The 25857-nt window shown below is 34.0% G+C and overlaps 3 protein-coding genes across 5 annotated transcripts; 1 reads left to right on the plus strand and 2 right to left on the minus strand.

Annotated features, from left to right (window-relative positions):
- Positions 1 to 3041: 3041 nt before the first annotated feature.
- LOC134247438 (basic leucine zipper transcriptional factor ATF-like 3) lies at positions 3042 to 5110 on the minus strand. The gene is made up of 4 exons (XM_062729807.1): positions 4988 to 5110; positions 4250 to 4492; positions 3957 to 4064; positions 3042 to 3707 (listed from the first exon to the last, which is right to left on the minus strand). Exons 2-4 carry the CDS (start codon positions 4475 to 4477, stop codon positions 3564 to 3566), a joined length of 480 nt encoding a protein of 159 aa, XP_062585791.1. The 5' UTR covers positions 4478 to 4492; positions 4988 to 5110; the 3' UTR covers positions 3042 to 3563.
- Positions 5111 to 7896: 2786 nt separating this feature from the next.
- Positions 7897 to 17555, minus strand: LOC134247511 (GRIP and coiled-coil domain-containing protein 1-like). 2 transcript variants are annotated; one of them, XM_062729872.1, is made up of 11 exons: positions 17450 to 17555; positions 14589 to 14695; positions 14179 to 14366; positions 13818 to 13961; positions 13155 to 13244; positions 12549 to 12677; positions 11650 to 11844; positions 10916 to 11288; positions 10532 to 10662; positions 9194 to 10004; positions 7898 to 9083 (listed from the first exon to the last, which is right to left on the minus strand). In XM_062729872.1, the coding sequence occupies exons 2-10, from the start codon at positions 14671 to 14673 to the stop codon at positions 9207 to 9209; spliced, it is 2133 nt and encodes a 710-aa protein (XP_062585856.1). In that variant the 5' UTR covers positions 14674 to 14695; positions 17450 to 17555; the 3' UTR covers positions 7898 to 9083; positions 9194 to 9206. The 2 variants fall into 2 exon arrangements, with proteins under 2 accessions (XP_062585850.1, XP_062585856.1); XM_062729866.1 differs by having other exon boundaries at positions 7897 to 10004.
- Positions 17556 to 17761: 206 nt separating this feature from the next.
- On the plus strand, positions 17762 to 25495 carry LOC134247530 (ESF1 homolog). Of its 2 annotated transcripts, none has more exons than XM_062729886.1 (15): positions 17762 to 17899; positions 18095 to 18677; positions 19342 to 19435; positions 19784 to 19882; positions 20120 to 20289; positions 20563 to 20695; positions 20978 to 21137; positions 21520 to 21631; positions 21795 to 21939; positions 22231 to 22386; positions 22679 to 22809; positions 23182 to 23311; positions 23811 to 23881; positions 24856 to 24987; positions 25190 to 25495. In XM_062729886.1, exons 2-15 carry the CDS (start codon positions 18105 to 18107, stop codon positions 25493 to 25495), a joined length of 2412 nt encoding a protein of 803 aa, XP_062585870.1. In that variant the 5' UTR covers positions 17762 to 17899; positions 18095 to 18104. The 2 variants fall into 2 exon arrangements, with proteins under 2 accessions (XP_062585870.1, XP_062585865.1); XM_062729881.1 differs by having other exon boundaries at positions 17762 to 17838.
- The last annotated feature ends 362 nt before the right edge of the window (positions 25496 to 25857 follow it).

A 25857-nucleotide genomic window follows, 5' to 3' on the forward strand; every position in this document is an offset into this window, starting at 1 on the left:
TCAATATGCTAATGGGAATTCCGTTTTTGTCAGTTTTGTGGTGGATCTAAAACGGCGTGTTATAATTACTTTGAAATTTTAATAAATATTTCGATTATAGAAATGAAAAAAAGCAAAATGGGTAAAATAAAACACTTCTTATAAATATACCTATAAACTATACTGCATCAATCTAAACAGGTCGTTGCGTTCGAAAAAATCTTCAATAAAAGAGGGGGGACTGCCCCCCCCCCCACTTTTATCCCCAACATTACCTTTACTATAGAAAATGTCTATTGAAAAGACGGTTGGCCCCCCTCAATTGTTACCACAGTATATGCAAATAGGAAAAAATTGGAAGTGAAAGGAAGTTTGCCTTGAAAAAAGTTGGCAACTACCCCCCCCCCCCCCCCCCCCCCCCCCCCCCCCCCCCCCCCCCCCACGAAATCGGATTTTCGAGTCTGGGTAAGTTTCAATTTTCGTATTTTCTTTTTTTTTTAATTTTTTTTTTTTTTTGCTTGTCAACTTTTTTTAGGTAAAGTAAAAAAATTTTTCTCAGGTTGCCCCCCCCCCCCCACTTTCAAAAACGATGCTACGTGCCTGCCTTTGGCGATTTCTCGGATTGTTGAAGCAGTAGGTCAAGTTTGACGAGGGATTTTCAATATTTGCAAGTGTCATGCGCCTTTCTGGCTGCAGTGTCCATAAGTTTAGACATCGAAAGACTGGCCACAGATAGAATATGGTTGCAGGGAATTTATTTGACGGAGATTCAGACGAAAATACAAGTGATGACCTATTTCAAAAATCCAAGATGGCGGCTTTCGATGGGTACCTTGTTCATTATTAGGTATGTGTATATTTTTTTTTATTAAAAGAAAAATAAGTAACGTCAGGTGCCTGTGTAGAATACTTATGCAGGCGTACATGTATATGTCATGATTCACCTCATTTTGTTAATTGAGAAAGCGTTTTATGAAATATATGTTCTTTTACAAAAGAAAGGTTCAATACGTGACAGATTCATGAAAGAAAGGTATATATGTATGAGACTTTGGTACAGTACTGTAATTAAGGTTTAATAATTCAGCAATGTGAATGCAAGAAGTTACCCAATAATCTATATTTAGTAAAGAACGAATTTCGGAAATTTATGTCTATAAATAGTATTCGAAATATTGCGTCATAAATATTTTTTAAGCTAACTAAAGAATGAATCATAATTATAAAGCAGTTTCTGATACTAGCATTTAGTCATACTTCGTATGGAATAATTATTTAAGGAATTATTAATTTAATTTTGCTTGTATTCTTGCCTCTCATTGGTTGATTTCCAAAAGGGAACGCATAACATTTTGTATAATCTGGTTTGATATGGGGACACACCCCCTTGACAACCAGCATAATCATCTTTATCCAGCAATCCCCTCATTTCCCATCCTTGGGATTCATGGAAAATTACAGATTTAATGAATGTACCCTTAATTTCAAACAGTTACATCTTACCTCATGTAAACAAGCATCATGGTGCTAGATCTATGTATCAGTTTTTACCTCCCCTCGCTTCCCATCACTTCCGTTACTACGGTTGTATTATTGAGCGGTAAATTTTAACTCATAAAAACAACACAATTTTACATCCCCAGTTGAATAATTATTTTGAAATTAAATTATAAGGAATGACTCTAATTCTTGGCCAAATTATCGAGTATAATATGGTTTGGGTCAGTTTACGCTTTTTTATAATCCGCTTCGCGGATTATAAAGCGTAAACTGACCCAAACCATATTATAGGCTCGATAATTTGGCCAAGAATTGGAGTCATTCCTTAAATAATTCATAATTAATCAAAGTTCACGATTCTTTTTATGTAATTTAAGTAATTTAAATCATAGCTATAAAAAGTAACAAAATGGAGACGTGTGTCTTCCAATGTACAGTGCAGTGCAGTCGTACGAATCAATATGGCTGAATGAAATCATGTACATAAAAAAATGTTTCAAATATACGCATTTTAACATTTTACAAATCTGTTTCAAATATACGCATTTTGAACAACTTCCAAATCTGTTTCAAATATACGCATTTTTAACAACTTACAAATCTGTTTCAAATATACGCATTTTTAACAACTTACAAATCTGTTTCAAATATACGCATTTTTAACAACTTACAAATCTGTTTCAAATATACGCATTTTTAACAACTTACAAATCTGTTTCAAATATACGCATTTTTAACAACTTACAAAGCTATAAACAATGCTCTTATATGATACCTGTTATTTCATCTACCTTTGATGATATCGGCCAGGCTAGCTTAACATTCAAGATTGTAGCTTTAGTAATTACGTACTGTAAGCTACGTAGCCAATACAATCCTGAACGCACCTCGGTTGTCATTTGAATCAAAATGGTCAATTTATAATAGCTAGTCAATTTCCATCTGTTGCAAGGAATTTCTTCTTTTTCGGACTCACAAAGTTAAAATGCTATACAATATCACAGTTATTTTATCTTATCTCCGTTAATTTGATGTTTTCAGTATTGCCTTGAATCTTATACTTTTAGTTCTTATGCATATTGTAGGTATATTTCGTAAAGTATATATTGTTCATGGGCGTATGCGTTTGTGTGAAGACTTAAAGGATGGAAATTTCCATATAATCAGTATCCGAAAAAATTAAGACAAAATTACTTTCTAAATTGTGAAAATATTTCAAAGAGTAAGTAAAAATAATTAACAGTAGGTGTGGAATTAGCTGCGGAACTGTAGCGTTATGGTTTTATAAAAGTCTTTGACCATAACGACTTATAAAACATAACGCTACAGTTCTGCAGCTAGTGTGGAATGACCAAGAGTACTGTATCAAAAAACAACAACAAAACACAACTAAAACTTTATTTGTAAGAAAGTAACAATATCATGACTATAAATAGTAACAAGATGGCTTCGTGTTCAGAATAGTTGTCATACGAAATAATACGGTTGAATTACAGAATGCGAATGTATGTTTAAAACTCAAATGGTAAAATAGTATATAAAACAAAATCGTTTTATTTTAAAAAACACAACACACAATATTCATAAGTTTCAACCTTTTTTTCCTGTATCAGTGCAAATGTAAGTATAGCATGTATAGCTTTACATGATACATATTATAGTCATATTCACCTGTGGAACACAGTCAAATGCACGTGTTTGTAAAATCACAATGTCTACAATATGATCAGATGAAACTGTCTCACAACTTCATACAGCGATCACCATGACTGTACATATATCCGGATGAGGTAAAACATATTTCAATGAAATGTACCTATAGATGAGGCCACAACTTGAGCTATACGCTCTACTTCTTTTTTTATTCTGAGGTTTTCAAAAGTTGTTATAATTCCTCATATGTATGTATCACTATGAATAAAGTCGACCTAACAACACTTATATAAAATGTTGAATTTTTTTTTCGACCTATAAACACAACCTCTAATAAGCAGGGTAACTTTCCGTCACACGTTTTTTTTCGTTTTGTTTGTTTTTCTTCATATTGGGAGTATGAGAATGACTGATGGGGCAGCGTTGATTCGTCACCTGTTGAGCACGTAGAGGACATTCCCGGGACAGGTCCTCATGTGATCCTCCAGCCTCTTTCTGAGCTCGTCTCTCTCCGTCTGGAGAATCCTTAACTCCGCCCTCAGGCGCGTGTTGTCCGACTCCAGACCCCGCACCTTCTGTAAAACATAACGCAATACAAATCAAATATTTCAACTGAATTTCTCATACACATTTCAAAACTTTATCGAAATATTTCGTCATGATTCAAATAAAGATTTTTCATAAATATACCTTTGATTTCTTAAATTATATACAAGGAAATTAAATGATTTACTAATTATTTCAACTGAAATTTTGTGAAGCTTTTTATATTTCAAAACATATATTTGTACAAAAAAAGATGAAGAGTTGTTAAAAGGTGTTACCTTTTGAACTCGTTCTCCTGTCGTTTTCTGCTTCTGTCGGAACCGCTGGGCCGCCAGTCTGTTTTGTTCACGTCTCCGGTCTACCTTTTCTTTTTCCTCCTCTGTTAGCTACACGAGAGTTCAAACGAACACCATCTTAAAATTCAGCACAATACGTCTTGCATTAATTAAAAACATTTAATTGAATTTTTCATTTTTATTCATTTTTAATTCATAAAGCAAGTCAAATAAAAGCAATATAAATATTTCAAGAAGGAACCAGAGTCGGTTATTCTATTTATAGATTTTGTTACCTCAGATTGTGTTGGGGGTTCGAAATTGACCGTTAATTCTCCCATTCCGGCCGCTAGGCGGCGCGACTGTATGGTCAGTTTAAGCTCTTCCTTGACCAGTGGGGTCATCTCTCCTGTGTCCAAGGCAACCAGAGCAGCGTCCATTAGACTATCCTGGGAAGAATTGGTATAGTAATCCGTTTTCGCCATGTTGTCTACTGATGGGTACAAGAGGCCCTTGTCTAGCATAATGGTTCAATTTATCTGTAACAAAAAATTCAAAGTATAAGCTAAAATAGCGATGATTTAATTTAAACTTTCTGTTAGCTGATCAAGATAAAAAAAATATTTCACTACACATATATTTAGAACCATGAAATAATTGTGAATTTTTTTTAGGATAAATGATACATAAACGTAAGTAGTACGTTTAATCGAACTGATATTCAAATCCGTATAAATCGGACTGTTTTAAATTAAGTACTTTTAATTACAACCGTGAATCAGATACCGTATTTCTATCTGTACTGACAATTATAAATTTACTTCTAACATTTTTTGTGAATTTGTCACTCTTATTCTATGAAGAATATTTGTACGTACAATATACGTATACAGTATAATCATCACAATTTCAAATACATGTCATTTTTGAACACTTTTATGAAAAAAAAATATCTAACTATAATATTAAAAACACATATATCCCGAATTATACACAGGATTACATAGGTGAATCAGCATAATTTTCACACATACTCTTTAGCGTCTGTTCTCCTCCACGTTGCTGGATATTTTAAACCGTTGTGCAATATTTTCCTTCTATTTATGCCCTGTGCGATCTATATTTAGCTATGACGTATGTAAATAGTTCAAATGATCTTTATAAACTGGTTCCCGAGTACCAATACATGAATCAACAGTCTACAAAAAATGTATTCATATTTATGTATGCAAAATTTTCCTGAATATTTACAATCCCTTTTTACAAAAAGATATACCAGTAAGTTAATTAAGAAATCCCCCTTTTAAACTTTTGTAAATATAGGAGTTTGCGGTACCTTCGCTGTTTAGCTATGTGAATTGCTAAATAGGAAATCCCATATGCTATTTTTAGATAAAAGGGACGGGCCTTTTCAGCTAACCTTGCATGTGACTGATCATGAATATTTCCAGTTTCCGCGAAAACGTAGGACATACGCACCCTCTATGACTTAGGGTACATTGTATATACAATGTATACTATTTATTCTATTTTTTAAAAATATATATACTTATATTGAGAACATTTCCTTGTGTTTGATGTAAATAATTTTAAAAATGAATAAAAATAACCTAACTTGATATTGATCATTCAGAAGTAAAAATTGTGTATATATAGATCTCTATCTACATACTGTATGTTTTTAAAATGTCCCTATCGTTTTCTACCGGGTGTCGCAATTTAGAACAAGCACTTATTTGGGGTTCGTTTGTGTCGTTAATTAAATACCTGTGAAAAATTAAAAAAAAATGATAAATCTTATTTTAAAATGTTTATAATATCCATTTTCAAAGCATGCCTATATTATGTCAACCTTCCCAAATAAAAAGGGATCCCCCCCCCCTTCTGATCACTTTGCAAACTTGTTAAATAAATTATCTCTCTCTCTCTCTTTTGAACAATATATATATACAATTTTTGTGAAATATTTATTATTACGCAGAAAAAAATTCATTATATAATTTTACCATTACTGTATTAGTACATTTTCATGAGTATCTCACTAAAAATTTTGCGCATCCCGGGCCCCCATTTCAAGGATTTGAACCTCCATGATAGATTTAATTATCATCATTTCATATAACAATACATGTAAACATGATATCATTTTTTAGATAATTTTAATCATACTGTAATATATTGTGCATGCTAATCGATGACCCTTAATTAATTGATGAATTAACGTATATTTATCATGATTTTATTTAACTATTGAAATGTCCGTCGTCCACTAAATGTTTAAATCTGCTGTAAGGAGAACAGGAATTATATGAACTTATTTATAGATGATAGAAACCGCTAATCAGGAAGAGCTTAAATTACAGGTGATCCGTCTTCCTCTTCCTTAAAGGAAGCACTGACTCCTTTTATAATTTTAATAAATTTAATTGATTAAAATATAGGTCTTTACAATTGATAGCATGCTGTTACAGCCCCCCCCGAGGTATATAAAAAAAAAAAGGAAAGAAAAAAAATTGAAAAACAAACACACACACATACAATCTCACACATGCGAGAACAGTTACTGTATTTTAATCTGATTGATTTTAATTAATTAAGTATACCTATTTTGGGAGATATATGTGTATAATTATTTTTTCTCTGTGAAATATATTTACAGAGATAAACTTGATACACGTATGCTGATATTCCGTCAAATATTTTCAAAATTTTCAGAAGTCGGGCACTCCCATTCCTTTTTTTGAAAATCGCCACCTTCGCATTCATTATTCCTGGAACTCAACCAACACAAAAAATGAAAGTACTTATAAATAGATTACTCATTAAATAATTAATCGAGCCAGATTTATTTGAGTATTTAGTACTGTTCTTGAGTACACTTTTATTTCGCAATGAATATTGTTAGTGTTAATGATTAGATAATATTAGATAACAGAAATTAATAAATAAATAAAGATAAAATAATTGAAATAAAAGTGAATAAATACACACTTCCTCAATTGACATCACATTATTTATGACTTAAGTTTCTTTTCCATTCCTACATTTACCTTTTTATGACTCAAGGTGAAATGATCAAACAGTCGGGTAATGTTTAATGAAGAACCTATACCGGCATTATATTTTATAATAGGATATTACAAGGTACATACAATTTTAAAAAGGCGGTCCCGACTCAGGAGGAAGAAAGTTTGGGGAGGAGGTTTTTTTCCCCCCAGAAAATTGTAAACCTATAGGCTTTGAGACAATTATTTTAACTGAAATAAATGATTTTTTTCTGTAGTTCCACTCTCCATGTTTCATATTAATTCCGTGTGTGTGTTTGTAAATGAAACAAACAAGTTAATCGGGGGGGGGGTATATAACACACATATAAATCGACAGATAAAAATCTGAACATTATTAAATTTATATTAAAGTTATATTTTTTGTGTGTGTACAAAATTACCACCAGTTTACAAAAACTATATTTAATTATAAAATTAATTTCCAGGATTTAGACCCATTTATTGAATAACTTGTTTATCATATATGTAAATGAGCATTATGTATTGTACATTATAAAAATGACAGTCTAACTTTTTCAGGCGCTCTAGCTCAGTAGCTCACTCTCTCGCTCTCATCTGGGCCGCACTTCACAGAGCAAAGGCTCTTCGGAGCCTTGTTCTAAAATTTCAAAATCAATACTTACTTCTCAAAATCATTTTCTGCTAATTCTAAACTGTCAAATAAACTCTAAAAAAACAATTATTTTTTCCTCATTGGTTCACAAAATTTCAAAATCATTGATAACTTTTCAAAATCCATTTTTAGGAATAATTTGAAAAAAAAATAATCTAAAATATAAGCTGAAAAAAATTTTATCTATTAAAAAAAAATAACACAAAAAACCCAATGTGAGTTGAGCAACTCTACTATTTATAGGGTTGACATTGGAGTACATTCGTATACAGATCATTGCCTGTTCAAGCACAGCTCAAAATGAAAGGAAACGCAAATCATCATGTAATGACTATATATATAAAGGCTTTATTGGTGTTGAACTTCATCAAACTTCATATTGAATATTTTGCCATTCTTCCTAGTCAAAAAAAGACAATACAGAAAGTTAAAGCAATATGAGCTGCACATTTTATGTCGAATTTTTTTGCTGCAAAATTGTAAATAATTTAAATAATTATTTCAATGACAGAAAAAATGTTTATAAACTTCTGTTGTTTATATTTGCGATGTAAGAACTATTTATAATTCAGCTTTGATTGAATTAAAATTACATTATTGTCGTCTTTTACAGTGATGATTTCTTATATAATACTGTTATATTCTTTTGTATAGAAGTCTTTCTTCTGAAACAATTTAATGCTTTATTTAAGTCAAATTGATCAAAAAGGTTTATAATACATTTTTATTTAACATAATAAACTGTAACACATTTTAACAGCAAAAATTTTCAAAAATGCAGCTCACATTGCTGTAATCTTATCATAGAACAAGGTACTGACTTGATAGGAAAACTGACAGCATCAATTAATGACTGAAATTTACCCATATATACTAAATATCACAATAAATTTAAAAATTGAAAATATATACAATAATTTTAAAACAGCACTGTCAAGTCAATAACATGAGTGTAAAATATGCTCAGCACATTTTTGGTAACTTCAGTGAAAATGTGACAAATGAAAAAAAAATACAATCATATCAATAAAATTTTATAGATATTGCCATAGATTACAAACTACATGTAGTACCAGTTTTGTTCAGTTGCCATAGATATCTGTCAGACACGCAACAAATTAACAAAGAATCACATTTAATTGCAATGACAGAACCAACCAAACATCCCCAAAATAATAAAAAAAAAATCAAGGAACACAAATAATTCATGATCACAGAGTAGGCTCCCTTTCCCCTCCAAATCATTTGGTCCCCAGAAATTAGTGATCACCCACCAAGTACCATCCCACCCCCTGTGGATTGTTCCTCATGATAAAGTACCAACCACCACCTCTTTAGTTGTGTGATGACCAGTAATCCCCCTACAGTGTATTAGTCTTAATGATATAGTTCCAGACCACCAGCTTTTTAGTTGTGTGTGAACCAGTAACACCCCCAACCCCCTTCTCTCTACAGTGGGTTGGTCCTCATGATATAGTTCCAGACCACCAGCTCTTTAGTTGTGTTTGGACCAGTAGCCCCCTCTTCTCCAGTGGGTGACCAGTAATCCCCCCCTCTACAGTGGGTTGGTCCTCATGATATAGTTCCGGACCACCAGCTTTTTAGTTGTGTGTGGACTACAGATTTCTCCTGAGGACTGAACTGTAGGATGGTGGTGATGGCGTTCAGCATCTGTTGCTTGGCCTTGGGATCGAAGCTTGTCAGGAATTTATATGTAACGTTCTTAAGATACTCCAGATTAGCACCTTCTCTGGCCTTACTTCTATCACTTCGTCGGATTTCTTCTGTCAACATCTCAATTCGTTCCGTTAGTGACTCCTCCTTAGAATGACTGTTTAACTGTAATTCTCTAAGAGCAGACTCCAGTTCATGCTTTTGTTTACGCAATGTGTTTATTTCTACCTCCTTCCTGGAGAGTTCTTGACGGTAGAACAGATTGGAATCGCCTTGATTCAGGGAAGACATGTTCAGTAACCTTGACACTGCCCTTTCCTCCTCAGACTTACCCCCTGGGAATTCCGCTGAGGCCCCCGAGTCGGGAGGATTCTGAACAAAATCGTAAATCGGCACAGACGCCTTCAACATCTCAATGTCTCGATCTTTCTCGGCCAGTAAAGACACCGTCCGTTCTCGTTGTTTCCGAATCTCGACTTCTAACTCGCTCTTCTGGTGTTGATATTCGGCCTCTAAATGGAGAATTTCTGCCTTGTGTTTCTCCTGTAGTGACATCAGTGTCTTGTGAGCGGTCTCTACTTTCGCTTTCTCTTTCCCTAGTTCTGCCTCATGTTGTATATGTAGAGATTTCGTTCTCTCCCTGAGTTCATTCAGCTGAGATTTCAGTGTATCTATTTCCTTACTGTTCCCTGTGTCCTGCAGCAGAGAATTAATGTTCATTTAATTTAATTTACATACAATAATATAAATGAGCCCATAGTTTGTATTATTTGAGTACCTTTGAGGTTTTATTTTTTAGCACATTTTGAGCTCTGAGTTTGTATTATTTGAGTACCTTTGAGGTTTTATTTTTGAATACACTGTGAGCTCAAACTTTGTATAATTTGAGTACCTTTGAGGTTTTTTTTTTAGCACATTCTGAGCTCTGAGTTTGTATAATTTGAGTACCTTTGAGATTTTATTTTTGAGTACATTCTGTATAACTGAGTACCTTTGAGGTTTTACTTTTTAGCACATTCTGTATAACTGAGTACCTTTGAGGTTTTATTTTTGAGCACGTTCCGTATAATTTGAGTACTTTTGAGGTTTTATTTTTGAGTACACCCTGTTCAATTTGAGTACCTTTGAGGTTTTATTCTTGAGCACACTCTGAGCCCTGAGTTTGTATAAACTGAGTACCTTTGAGGTTTTATTTTTGAGTATACCCTGTATAATTTGAGTACCTTTGAGGTTTTATTTTTGAGCACGCTCTGAGCCCTGAGTTTGTATCTCTCGTACTCCTCCTTCATGTTTTCTAGTTCGTCTCTGTTCTTCCTACACTTGGGACACTGGCCATCTTCATCTCGCAGTAAATCTGAGTCAAATTAAAAGTAACTCAGTCAAAAATCAAATCACCACTTTACATAAATATTACTAATTCAGAAAAGTTCACCACAATTTTATAAAGCTTTACATATAGACTATTTACTATTGAGTTCACAATCAATTTAACCCCCCGCCCCTCCCCTTTTTTGAATGACTGGGTTATATTCATTTATTAATGAAATGCATAAAAATACAAAAGTAAGTAGCAAAACAGCAAAGTAACTTGTACAAAACCTTGTTACCTTCCAGTAAAACAGGAGTTGCTGTTCTTTGATTGGCAGCTCGTAGGAAGCCATGTAGTTTGACGATGAGATCACCCAGCTGTGACGCCTCTAGATTCCTCCACTCTTCGTCGTAGTTCCCGAGCTGACCAGCGGACCGTGACAGCGCCGTGTTCTCCAGATCCAGCTGTGACATGCGGTCTTTCAGCTTCTGTATGCTCTGTTGGTCCTGGACTTTGTACCGCTCGTAATTTCCCACCAGGTCCGACAGCTCTGAGATTTTTGACTCCAGGGCGGACACGCGGTTTTCACTTTCCTGTTTGTAGCATTCTAGCTTAGCTTGGGACTCGGAACTTCTCTTCTGTTCCTCCAATAGCTGTAGCTGGTACTCCTTCTATTGATGGTTAAAAGAAAAGAAACTTCATACTGTTTGCGTACATAATTTGGCATATTCAAAATTTAGCGCAATCAATAGATATGGAGTTGTTGACGTAATCATGAATTAGCGTTACATGTTTGTATCACATATTCTATTTATATAAATTATTTCTTATTTCTTAGCAGTTTTCATAAATTAGCGCCTCATTGTCAGTGCCAAAGCCGCTAAACTATGAAGCCTGCTATTTTAAGTATTCTGAATAAGATAAAAAAAATGTATCATTTTCTGATTACTAAAGTAACATGCCTTTGATGACACTTTAATATAATCCCCCCCCCTAATTTTTTAACACATTATAAAGTTTTGCAGACAGTACCTTCATTTTGGACGTTTCGTTCTGCAGTTGTACAAGACCTTCTGAAGGCATCTCAGCTTTGATTTTCTCTGCCTCTAACTTTCCGCGGACTTCTTTTAGCTCCACGGTCAGATCCGTTATTTTTTTCTCGTAGGCCTGGGACATACTGGGTAACAGCTGACTTTTCTCTGAGAGTGTAAACTTCAAATCATCCACCTAAAATACAGTGTATCATAAAGTGAACAGGATCTTAGGAATTATGGTACATTCATTTATATTAAGACAGTGGTATAATACAGACCAGGGTATCATAAATTAAACAGGATCTCATGAAATATGGTGAATATTTTATACCAATTGAGGACATATGTTATAAAAACCAGGAAAGAGGGAGTCTTAAACTTTTCTGGCCAAAAAAAAAAACAGTATACAGTGGACCTTCAGATATCCGGACGCCAGATATCCGGATGCTTCAATATCCGGACGACTCCGCATCGGAACGAAATTTTTAAATGTTATTTTGTCTTGTTTAACTGGTGATTCAGATATCCGGATGCTTCACATATCCGGACAAATTGACTGGGAACCAAAGCGTCCGGATAAATGAGGGTCCACTGTACATTGAAACATTGAAATAGAAGGGGAAAAAAAGAAAAGCAGTATAGTTGGGCATACTCTTGAAGTTAAGAAAAGTATGGATAGAGGCCTAGTCATGCTCTAAACTACCTTAAAAGGTGGTACATGAATATCAATGTAAACCATTTTTTAATTTTTTTAGCTTTTATGTGTTACATCCTTGTATACCTGGTAATACAATTTTCACTAAAATATCAAGACATTATGAAATTGACCATAAGTACTTAATACAGAGAATGCAATCACATGACATGTGGCACATGTTTTGTTTTTAATTTCCTGACCTGATTTTCTAACTGGTCTTTGGAGGTCCGCTCCTGGGCCAGTAACTTCTGAAGTTCTCGTAACATCAGGGCGTGGTCGTTCTGTTCCTTCTCTCTCTCCGTCTGTTGCTCCCGAATCCGCAGCTTCAACTGTACGAAAAAACACGAAAAGGGAAGTCAATTTTTTTAACTACAAGAAAAGGTCAAAACAAATGGCTACAGTAAATGTCAACAGATTTTGTATTCAATGCCAAAATACAGGTAAATGTAAGTAATCATTCTGCAAAAGAGAAATCATAATTGTAAAAGAAATTTATGTGATATATAGAGTAAACCATTTTTTTTCCCTCAATCGAGAAATATCCGTGAATTTCACAACCTCCTTTCAGTCACAAATCTTATAACCAATTTTATGTAGATATTACAAATATTAGTAGAAATGGATGGATTCCAAACTGAGGAATCAGGATTAAAAGATGTTGCTAATAATAACTGGTTTACAGTAAATTCAAAAGATTTGATCCCCTATTTTGCCCCCCACCCGTCCCCCCATCAGGATAGAGTTGCATTTTCTGGACCCGGGAAGAGAATTTCCTTTTTTATACATGAGCATGTTTTTCTACCTACCTCCTGTATTTGCTTTTCTAGTTTTTTCTTGTCATTTTCGGATTTTTCTTTCTCCTCATTTATTTTATCATTTAAATCCTCATTCTCTTGCTGAAAGAAAGAAATGTCAAGATCAAATCAGGATAATCATTTCAATTTAGACAATATATCAAATTTTATATCAATCACAAACAAACAATGGTGTCTAATAATAGAACTTAATGCTATAGTTTTCATGAAAATCAAAATGTTGATTGCTCTTTATAATCTTCTTTTTGCTCATCCTACTGGAAAAATAGTAAATAATAAAACCAAGTAAATATAGGTTAAGCGGTAGGTAAGTCAAGTCAGATTATTAAGCGGTAGGTAAGTCAAGTCAGATTATTATCCACTCACTTTAGCCTATACCGTAAATCTGGAAATTTTTACGTCGATTTTATTTTGCGAATTCGGGTCAAAATGGTGTTGATTAATTTTTATGTTTCAAAATTTTGCAAATTACCACTGCTTTGTTTACATTTTCTTATTGGTAATTTATTTTTAAGAAAACTATTTTTGCAAATGCAATGAACTCGCAAATTTGCTAAAAATTTATCTACAGCAAAAATTTCCAGATTTACGGTATAAATCAGATCTAATTCCTTGATTTAATATCACCTTGGAATCTTCTCATCCTTCACTTACCAGTAATCTCTTTTTGTCTGCCAGGTACACACTCTCTAACTTTGATTTCTCCTGGGTCAAGGTTAACAAAGATTCTGTCAAGGTCGTTATTTGGTCCGATTCCGAAGATCCGACCTCCGACTTCTCTTCTTCCTTGCCGTCTCCCTAAAAATTAAATGTAGGATTAAGAACGTCAAAGGATTGAGAACTTGTATTCAAACTGCAATGATAATTGTTAGATAGACTTATTTTGACCATGAAAATGTTTTAGTCTTTAAGGCATGACATGGTGTCATATACATCAATCGAGGTATTCAAACATTACATGTATTAACAATAGACAAAAAAACCCTCCTCTTCTAAAATAAAAAAGAAATTGAACCTTATGGGTGGACTGGAGAGGATCTGTAAACTGGTTCTCTTTCTTTTCTGCTTCTGCCTGGTGCTCTCCCTCCTGTTTGTGTTCAGAAGTTGACGTCTCATGCTCAGTTTTCTTCTGAGAGAGAATTTTTAAGCTGGCATCTAATGCTTCCTTTTCCTTTGCCAGGCCTTTGTAAGCCACAACCAAATCTAAAACAAGAGAATCATTTTTTTTTTAAATAACCCAGTGCTGATTCTTTTAAAATCTCTTTTTTTCTGCTCTAGCTGGCTTGCAATTGTAGCAGACCTTAAAAATTAAATCAGATAAAAAAAATAGGACTTACTTGAAGAAAATTTACAATGAATTTCTTTTTTTTCATAACTTGTCGATTTCATAATCAAATTTTAAAGTTATATCATAGGATTTCAAACCTTTAAGCTTTGCCTCATATTTTGTTATTTTTTCTCTTTGTGCTTCCACAATCCTGAGAAGCTCGTGGCGAGATGCTTTGTCCATTGCCTAAAAACTGGTTTAGAACCTTGTCAAAAAAAAAAACTTGATGAAATGATGATATCTGCAAAAATCAAGAGTAAAAACTATTAAGTAATTTATGTTTTATACACAAAATTTACGAAATATTTGTTAAAAGTGGTATTACAAAGGAGAGGTCCAGATCCTCCAATCATGTTAGCTGAAATGAGGCTCATTGGACTACATAATAACCCAATACAAAAGTATCATCCCAAGAAACCCATGTTAGTCCAACAATTTTGTGTTCACTCTGGAAAGTGTTTAGAATGTTTGCTTTTGCAGAGCAATTGTAATCAATTTCAAATGATGTTTTCACAATGTGATATAACTAAAGTTGCTAATTTGCGGACAGACATCATTATTAATTTATTAAAATCAAAACTGTAGATTGCAGTAGACATCATTCTATGGTGACAACTGACAATCAAGGTAGTTTTTAACTGTTAGATTTAGTGTATGTTGACTATTATTTGCTTCATCCTTTATTCACAATTCGTCAGTTTGAGATCAATCCATGAGAGTAAATTTTCATGATTGAGAAAGCATTTTCTACCATTACATAGCAAAATAAGTGGTTAGATTATTTCATGGCAATAAATATTCCTTAAATGAAGTAAATCACGAAAGTTGCAAACAAACATTTCTCATATGCGATAAAAGTCGGTTTACAGTACGTCAATGAGGAAGGGCATCAATAACACAAGACAATCTTTCATATTATTTCCCCTAAGATATTGATTTGGGGGGACCTCTCCGTATGTCAACTTAGTATTGTGGTCTCAGACATTATTAGTTATGTAGACACTTAGAGGGGTTTAATGTGGGGTCCTTGAAAAAATCCATATTGGGCAAGGCGTAAGCCGAGCCCAATATGCATTTTTTCAAGGACCCCACTTATTTCCGTATTACCCCTCTAAGTGTCTACACAACGAATTTATCCTGCCGATGGTTCACTAAAGATTAAATATTGATAGTATCAATAAACCACTTTCACTGAACGTCCAAGCAAGACGTTCTACATATTTTAGATTATTTAAAGTCTATAACTATTAGAAATATTGATTATATATCTTTGCTGCAATGTTACATGTTTGTCTTTAATCTTAATTTGTAAAATGTAAGAGCCAATAAAAAAAAAAAAAAAAAGACGTTCTACATCCATTGTAAATTGTCGTCAGACGCATTGTGACGTCAGTTATGAAGCTCCATGCGGGTCACGTGGAAGCAGTATATTGATGATGTGTGGTTGGTAAATTTTTAATATATGGTGGGTAGGTCACGTGGAGGGGGCACATAAGCAATGTGAGGTGGGTAGACAGCATAACATCGTTTCATGCAGTATTGCTCTCGGCCATTGAAATTTCACGATTTTTAACAGAGGCAGGATAATCAGATTTATAGCGAGCGAAGCGAGCTTCACAAAGCGAAGCTCGTAACTGCGAGCTCCAATGACAATGCCTGGGCGAAGAGAAAATTTGGACTACTGCACATTCATTCTTTAAAATTTTTTGCTGCAGTAATTTTGACCCACAATGCATCACTTAGCAAAGTTGTGTTCTCGCGAGAATGACGGCAAATGTTCAAAAGTTTACTCGCCTTGATTAAATGGATACATATTGAAGATAAATTGTAAACGTAACTTTTTTCATTAACTTTCAGCACTGTTCAGTTTTTTTTTTGGTATTTGTAACTTACATACGACGTCATGTGACGTCAGAGTCTAGACGCACCAAATGTCATGTGCGGTTTGACGAGCCCGATCTAGATTAAAACAATAGAAGAGTTTCCCAGCGCTCACTCTAACGGTCGCACCATCAACATATTAAGAGTGCTACTGGTAAATCATTTCACTACATTCCTATTTATGTATTGGGACCTGTTTCCCTTAAAACATGCAACTCTCGAATCTGGTATTTGCTCTTGTTATTCACTCAAAAATAGGATTCACCAAAAATAGTAGTGTGACAACACATACCCCAGGTCTGGTACAATCACTAGATTTAGCTACGTAGGTAGAATTACTTACGTAGCTTTATTTACCTACCTCAGGTAGCTTTATTTAGCTATTTCAAGGTAAGTTTTCAAAAGTTAAATTCTATTTATTAAAAAGAGACAAAAAGTCGCAATTAAATGACTATTGATATTTTTAATTGCGAGGCTTTAAAAAACAATTCAAAGCAGAGATAGTTTATACATTGCTGCGTTTGGACAATTTAGAGCAAAACATGTAATTCCATTGTTTGGTTATCTGACCATACGGTGAGGTGCGGTGAGGCATGACTGAGTATGATTACTTCACATTGTGCTAAATAATTACCGACCTATTATCGTGTTAACCGGAACTGGACTTCTTTGTCATTTCATTCAAGGAGTAACTGTTCTAACTGTTATACATAGCCCCAAAACTTTCAGAACTTTGATTGCAATTGCGCAGAAAAAGATATTTTTTCAAGAGGGATTTTTTCATGAGTTGTTTTCAGATGAGTTCAAAGTTGAAAATGATCACTGCATCAAAATGATATTGTCTGCACACCCTTAGAAAAATGCTTTTTCATAGAAATAGATCAATTTGGTAGCTAAATAAAGCTACCTCAGGTAGGTAAATAAAGCTATGTAGGTAAATCAAGCTACGTAGCTAAATCTAGTGATTGTACCAGACCTGGTACCCTAGTCAGATACAAGTTTTTTTTTTAAAAGCTTACAAACAAGAAAAACGTCTAAATATTACAGAATGAAACATGATACCAAAAGAGTCTTTTACCATAAAAAAGAACGGTTAAATGTTCAAACGTTACGGTTACATGTCAATCAAGCTTTCTTTTTCATGTTTACAAATGACATTTTCAACCGGAAGTGAAGAGGTGGCATATACCGGTAATGAAGAAGTTGCACAAATTTGTTTCGTATTTTTGTAAAATTAAAGATGACAATTAGTAGCCAATTTCATATATTCTGTAAGCAATAAAAAAAAGTAACCAAAAAAATATTGCAGCTGTTAAGAAAAATGAGCAGGGGGCTACTTAATCAATAAATTGATTGTAAATCACTTGCTCGAATATCGGAAGTACGAGCTATCATAAAACTTAATACATGTGTCCCAACAGATGAGCAGTGTAGACTGTTTTTCTAGAATTCTTTGATATTGTAAAGGTATTTAGCCATGATTTTGTAGTTCCATACATCTAAAGAATTGTCACAGTTTGTTCCAATTGTATGATTAATTTTAGTTTAGTTTATTATTAACAAATATACCTGTTAGAGACAAGGAACTTCAGGCTTAGCTCATTCAGTCATTGAGTAATCATTAAGGAGTCGCATTGTATTACTAGTAATTTTAATTATTTATGATATACACACTTTTCTTGTCTGTTTTTAACTTCTGTTTAAGATCTATCTCCTTTTATAGTGAATCCATCATGGAGAAAGTAAGCAAGGATGCCCGCTTCTCACACATCACTAAAGATCTACGATTTCGGAGGATGTCAAAAAACACACAGAAAGTTAAAATTGACAAACGCTTTAAAGACATGTTTACAGACAAACGCTTTAAGCTGAAGTATTCTGTGGATAAGAGAGGAAAACCAATGAATACAACAACTAACGAGAACCTGAAGAATTATTATGAGTTGTCAGACAGTGATGACAGTGACGATGACAATGAAGACAACAGCGAAGATGACAGTGAAGATGACAGTGAAGGCGATGTTAAGGCAGCAGAGAAATCAGGCAATCAAGCAAGGTCTAAAACTAAAGAAACAACAAAATTACTAAAGGACAATTTTAAGAAAGGCTTGAATAGCGATTCCGTGAAAAAAGAAAGTGTGTCTGGTAAAAAGAAGAATAAACAAAAAGTGACAGATTCAGGGAAGAAGAAAAAGAAAACAAAGGAAGTCAGAAGTGATTCAGAAAAAGAGGATGTTATAGATCAAAACTCTAAAAAGACCTCAAAGAAAAAAGTCATGAAAGATAGGAAGAAAGCAGAAATTAAGGTTGAAAATTATTATTGTGTTTAATGTGTATGAGAGTGTCTTCAACTCATGACTTTAATTAAATTCATCATTACTTCTTATTAACATGTTCTTTCAATTTTAAAATACATGTATGAATTCATGAATCATTCATGACAATGATATGTAAGCTACAGAGAATCATGCATACTGAAAATTTAAAACCAACTAATATTTCTGTTTGGATGATTCAATGATGGTAGCAACAAATTTTATTTTATTTATAAATTTTACAACTCCAATTAAGTAAAATATACATACATTTAGAGATTTGTAATGCTAGCTTCATTCCTGTTTGGCTGTCAGACAGGTTCAATCACTCATGGCTACATAGCTGAGTTGGCAGAGCCCATGACTAGTGATTTCAGGGTTCCTACTTGGTACAAATCCTGGTTTGATCCATCACAATTTTCTCTTTCTTGTCTCAAGGTGATGGACTGTACCAGGATTCAAACCTGAGCCTGTAAAATCACTAGTAAAGTGCACCTTCCACTCTGCTGTCTTGCCAGGGCTTGATGGGACTCCCAATTTTGGAAAACTTAGTCTAGCTTATGTAAAATCAGACCCTCACTAGCTCTTGAAGTCTTCTGTGCTTGAATAACATAGAATCTAATGAATTATTCTAGCTTAAATTTGTATTCCTAAGGTGACAGAGGAGGATGATTCTTCTTCTGATGAGGAGGAGGACCAGAGAGAGGAGGAAATCGCATCTGAGGAAAACTCGGAGGATGAAGACTCAGGTGAGAGACCTAGAGGAACAGAATGTCAGATGAGTAGGGGAAGAGAGGGATTGATTTGTTGCGTTTCTTTGATTATACTGAATGAACTACAGCATAATGTGAAATTTTTACAGAGGAGCAAAAATGACGGATGAGTTGGAGGAGGGGGAGTGTTTGATTTCTTCATGTTACTCTGTTGCTGTTTTTCATTGGTCATGCTGAATGAATTTATGTACATTGATTGCAACATGCTATGACATTTTTAACCAATAGATGATGCATTAGAAGGAAAGCATTGTCCGAAATTTAGATTAGACCTACTGTTCTGATTTGTGACAGGTTTAGTTATACTGTTCTGACTTATGACAGGTTTAGGGGAAGGCCCTGATCTGGCTCGAGGAGAAGGTAACGTGGAGACGTCGTCATCCGAGGAAGATGATGAAAGTGAAGAGGAAGAAGAAAATCAGGGTAAGGAGTGGGGGAGATGTCTTTAATTATATTCCTTCTGCAATCAGAAAGAACTATAGATGTAATAAAAAATCTCTATGTTCAAATGCTAAATATTATAATTTCCACCCCTCACAAGTTAACATTAAAAAGAAAAAATGTCACCTTCATTTATTCTGAGCTTAGTTATACCATGGTAAAATATCCATACATTAAATTAAAACAGAGAATGATGATTAATGTCTTTTATTTTAACAGAAGAGTTTGACCACGGTTGGGGGGAGCTGGATAAAGACGTTGACAGGACAGAGGAGCTAGGACACCGACTGGCTGTGTGTAACATGGACTGGGACAGAATCAAGGCCCAGGACATCTTCGTTTTACTGCATTCATTTGTACCAACAGGAGGCAGCATCAGATCAGTCAAGGTGGGCAGATCTTGTCTAGAAAATCATAAAGCGTTTGTCATGAAATAAAGGGATAATGAACAGTAATCAATCACCATTAAAACAATACATATCAGGAGAAGAGCTGATGTGGACCTCTAAAACATTACAGGTGGGATCAGGTGCCATTGAGGAGCCATGTAACTCAAAAATGTTCATGTATTTGTATCATTGAGAGGTACTGTTTTGCATGTTATTAAAGTTTATTCTGTTTTAATTGTATCTCAATTAAATGAAAGAAATTGGCCTTGGCAGGTTTATCCCTCAGAGTTTGGTCTACAAAGGATGAAGGAGGAGGCATTGTCAGGGCCGACAGAACTGGTCCAGGACAAACGAGAGAATCCTCCCGAAGCAGAGGGGGAGGAGGAGGATTATGAGGAGAGTCAGGGTAAGTCATCAATAAGTCTTAAATAATTCAAAAATAAGTCATCTCAAGTCAAAAATAAGTCAACTCAAGTCATAAAGAAGTCATAGGTAAGTCATCTCAAGTCATAAATAATCATCTAAAGTCAAGTTTAAGTTATCCAAGTCATAAAGTCATAAAGATATGATTAAGTCATCTTTAGTCATACACAAGTCAAGTCATAAATAAGAAATCTTTAGTCATAATAAGTCATCCTAAGTCATCTTCAGTCATAAATAACATCTGTTTACTTTTGTGTCTTTTCAGGAACCCGTTACCATAGGGAGAAATTACGTCGTTATCAACTCAATCGACTGAAGTATTACTACGCTGTGGTGGAGACAGACTGTATAGAGACGGCCAGTAAGATTTATGAGGAGTGTGACGGAATGGAATACGAGTCCAGCTCAACTAAACTAGATCTAAGGTCAGTGTGTGCTATAATGTGGAATACAAATCACATACTGGATACAATGTTTGTCATCAATTTGTCTTTCTTTCTTGCTCTGTATTGACCATGTAGTAGAAATGACCCTACTTAGATAAGAAAGAAACCATGAGAGATTTTTAAAATATTTGCATATATATATTGGGGTTAAGAAGTAATTTCCAAAAGAGTAAGATGAATTTTCAAAAGATCTTCCTGCAAACAAAAAAAGCATGCTTCACCTAGATGGTATGAGGTCATAATCAAGTCATTTTTTCACAAAATGCATTACAGGGAAATGATTTTAAAATGTTTCTGCATGACTACATGCATATTATATATTACATGTAGTAACATATTGCATGATGTATACATTTGACAGATTTATACCAGATGACATGGAGTTTACAGAGGAATCTAAGTCCGTGTGTACTGAGATGCCTGCTGCCTACAATCCCTCATTGTTTGTGTCAACTGCCCTGGCCCAGTCAAAGGTCAGCTCTTTATGTGTCAGGTCAAAGGTCACACATTAATGTGACAGGTCAAAGGTCAAACTTAAATGTATCGGATCAATATCTAAAACAGTATGAAATGATCTTATAGTTTATATATCTAGATTTCTTTGATCAGGTGTGATAAATTTCAAATAAAACATAGGTGAATTTAACTTGGGATGAAACAGACCAGGACCGAATCAAAGTGACCATGAATAACTTGTCACAAAGGAAGAAGACGGATGATGTCAATGAGGAGGACTTCCGGGCTTATCTGGCGTCCAGCTCCGAGGAAGAGGAAGATAATGGTACAGCTCAGCTGATTTTACACCAATATAGATAAAAGTCAGCAAAATATACAATATATATAATAGAAATGTTAAGAAAATTACTGTTGCAACTTTCCTTATAATGGAAACAACAAAGAAATTTAACTTCATGTTTAGGGAATTTACTTTTTGCATAATTCATACACATGTAGCCTTTATATAATTTTTTTTACTGTAAAGACATATTGTAAAACATACTAACACCATGATTAACATTTCAAAATAAATGGCTGGCTTCAATTTTCCTGACATTTTTTTTCTATATTTTAGATGAAGATCGTCCTGTTGATGATGATGACAATGATAATGAAGATGACAATGAGGAGAGACAGATACAGAAATATCGCAGTCTACTCCAGTCGTTAGATGATGATAAAGACCAGAAGAAAAAGAAAGAGGTCGAAATGGAGGTCACATGGGAACCAGGTATCCATAGCAACCAAAAAAGATCAAACTTGGTCATTATTTGTTGAATTGTAGGGGGTGGGAAATGTAATAGTTAAGACAGAATTATAATTATATTGGTCATTCATCCTGTATGTTGCATGCTGATTTATTTATCTTCAGGGTAAAGTTTTTCAACAAATGATTTGCCTAAATTGTTCTTTTGGCATGGATAACATGTTTTACTTTTAAATCTTTATCCAGATGTCGACATTGTAGTGCATAGCCCTTGAGCATTGACAACTTATTCCTCTAAATTAATTATCTTCGAAAGGTTTAAAAGAGACAACAGAGAAGATTGTGAAACACAAGGAAAAGATGAAAGTTCAGACTCCATGGGACCAGTATCTGATGAAGAAAAAAGAGAAGAGACAGAGAAAGAGAGAAGAAAGATTGAACAGAAAAGTAAGAGAGAGAGAGAAGAAAGAATGTACAGAAAAGTAAGAGAGAGAGAGAAGAAAGAATGTACAGAAAAGTAAGAGAGAGAGAATGAAGAGAAAAGTAAGTGAGAGAGAGAAGAAAGAATGTACAGAAAAGTAAGAGAGAGAGAGAATGAAGAGAAAAGTAAGTGAGAGAGAGAAGAAAGAATGAACAGAAAAGTAAGAGAGAGATATGAAAGGGAGAAAATGCTTCACAATGAAAGAATATTCCATAAAACATCTCTCTTTGCCTGTTGTGTAAATCTTTATGCAATCTAAATCTTCAAGTGTAGTCAGTATGTATTCATGAGAATAGTCCCTCTACATATTAACATCTCTTTCTTCTGATGTTGATCAGATGACAAGTGATAAAAAACCCGAGGAGAAGGCAGCCTTCAGTGATGACGATCTACCCACTGGGGTAGACGAGGATCCATTCTTCAATCAGAATCTGAACAGTGATGAGGAAGTAGAGAGAAAGCCAAAAGGTAGATGTACCGGTATAAGAATAATCCATGAATGGTATGATATCTTAGATTAAAAAGAAAGTGGATATAAATTGGACATACACCTCAGGATATAATCTACAGATAAATTTGTCTCAGAGATGTATACATTAAACTTAAATTGAGACATGACAAGCAAATGTAATTTTTATGCCCCCTTCTCTCCTTGGAAGAAAGGAGGGCACATTGCGTTGCTTCTGTCTGTCTGTTGGTCCACCAACAGTTTCAATTTATTTTATTCACAAAGGTTGCACATACTGAAATGCTATTTGGTATACAGATATATTATAAGAATATCTGGATCAAGTTTTGTTTTGGGTATATTCCAAGGGATGTGGAGGATATGTGTATCACAATTATATCTTGTTAATATTTAGACTGGCATTAAGTATTAAAAGGTTTTTTTACAAATGATGATCTGATGAATGTGTGTGTGATTATATGAGGAAAATAACATATTTTAAACATATCACTTTACTAGCTGAGTCAAAGAAGACAAAGAAGAAAAAAAGGAAGGAGAAAACATCAAAGTCAATGACTAAAGATGGAGAGGTAGGGTTCCAATGATACGTTTAATGTGATAGCTACATAATGTACATGTAGGAAGATGTTGTAAAAAAGAATGTTGATAACCTTAGAGTAGTGTTGAATCAGGGGAAAACAAGCAAATTCAAAGAATTTGGTCCCCGGCTTTTGGTGTCTTGTGGGTAAAATGTCATTTTTTATGGCTTATTGTTTCAAATTTGATTACCCTTTCATATGTCATTCAGAAGTTATCACCGAAGTTGATTAAAAAAATACTAGGTCAATTGTGAAGGTCAAGGTCAAGAGATAAGAAATTGTAGCATCCTGGGAGATATCTTGTCACAGGAAATTCACATGTCAAATATGAAAGCCCTGTCTCTTCTCAATCAAAAGCTTATAAGGAAAAATCTACATATTTTGAAAATTAGGTCAAACTTCAAAGACAAGGTCACAGGTGTAGTTAGAAAGGTCTTGTCACCAGCAATACACAAGTTTAATTTGAAAGCCCTATGTTTTCTCATTCATTAGCAAGGTTTAAGATTTTGAAAAGTAGGTCATACTTCAAGGTCAGGGTCACGAGATCAACAAATCAAAGTGTGTTTAGAAAGGTCTTGTCACAGTTGATATACAAGTTTAATTTACGTGTAAAAGCTCTGTAAAAATCTCCTCTCATTCAAAAGTTATAGCCAGTTTTAAGTCTTTAATTTTTTAAAGAAGTAGGTCAAACTTCAAGGGGTCAAAAATCATAGTATATTTAGAAAGAAATTGACAAATGTAGTAGAAAGGTCTAATAAGAAAGCCCTTTCTTTTCTCATTCAAAAGTCAAGAGCAAGGTTTTAGTTTTAGAAAAGTAATTTAAACTTCAAGGTCAGGGTCAGGAGAAAAACAAATCATAGTATTTACAAAGGTCTTGTTACTGGTAATATACATAAAAAGTTGTTCTTCAAAGAAATACAGTCAAGAAACAGACATAAGTAAACATTTGTATTTGAATATTTCAGGGTGAACTGGAACTTCTGATGATGGATGAAGAAATTGACAACAGAAAACATTTCAATCTGAAGTCAATCATGAAAAACTCAAACAAAAAGAAGAAATTATCAGGGGATCAGAAACCAGAGGGAGATTTTCAGGTATCAATCCCCCCTCTTTTGTTGATATAGATTTATTGATTTGTATGTAGTCCTAATAACATACTCCATTTCAAACTTTTCGGATGAATTTCATGATAATAAAAATTTCAATAAATTTCTTAGATATATTTGAATGATTTTTAGGTAAATTCTGAAGACAATCAGTTTCACATTGATTTCATAGATATTTTATCAATTTCAGATGAATGTGAAGGATGACAGATTTACCGCCATTTTTGATTCCCATCTATACAACATTGATCCATCGGCACCAGAATTTAAAAAGACTAAATCAATGGAGGCCATTATTGAAGAGAAACTGAAACGAAGGACATCAGAAAAAACGCAGAAAACTGTCAGTGGACAAAAACGGAAATCAGAGAGTAACAGTATTTACACTGGACACTCGGGGAAATCTGGGAAGGCAGACTCAGACAGCATATCATCTCTTATTCACTCTGTTAAATCTAAAACACTGACATTTCAGAACAAGAAGAGGAAAAAATAAGAGAAATTTTTGGAGAATTTGCGTAAACAAATTTTTGACGGAATCTAATCATTAATAAATATTAAAGAAAAAATTGTCTTTATCTTTATAAATCTAAAAATATAGTGCAGAGAAACAATTAACGTTCCAGTGCATTACTTGATACATTCCTTGGCTGTTGGTCAGTCAGTCAGTAAACCAAGTGAAATGCTTTCTGGCTAATATGTGTTCTAAATCTTTTAAATATTTCAAAAGCTATTTTGTATTTTCCAAGTGAAAACTTCTTGTACAATTGGTTTTCTCAAATGAGCCAATCATGAAGTTTCTGTTTTTATATTTATTCTTCTTTGCACTATCGTTGAGTTAATGAAAATATTTTAATT

The sequence above is a fragment of the Saccostrea cucullata genome, unplaced genomic scaffold, assembly GCF_032062105.1.
Source record: "Saccostrea cucullata isolate Sc308-1 unplaced genomic scaffold, CSIRO_AGI_Scuc_v1 ctg4925, whole genome shotgun sequence".
In the NCBI taxonomy this organism is placed as follows: domain Eukaryota; kingdom Metazoa; phylum Mollusca; class Bivalvia; order Ostreida; family Ostreidae; genus Saccostrea; species Saccostrea cuccullata.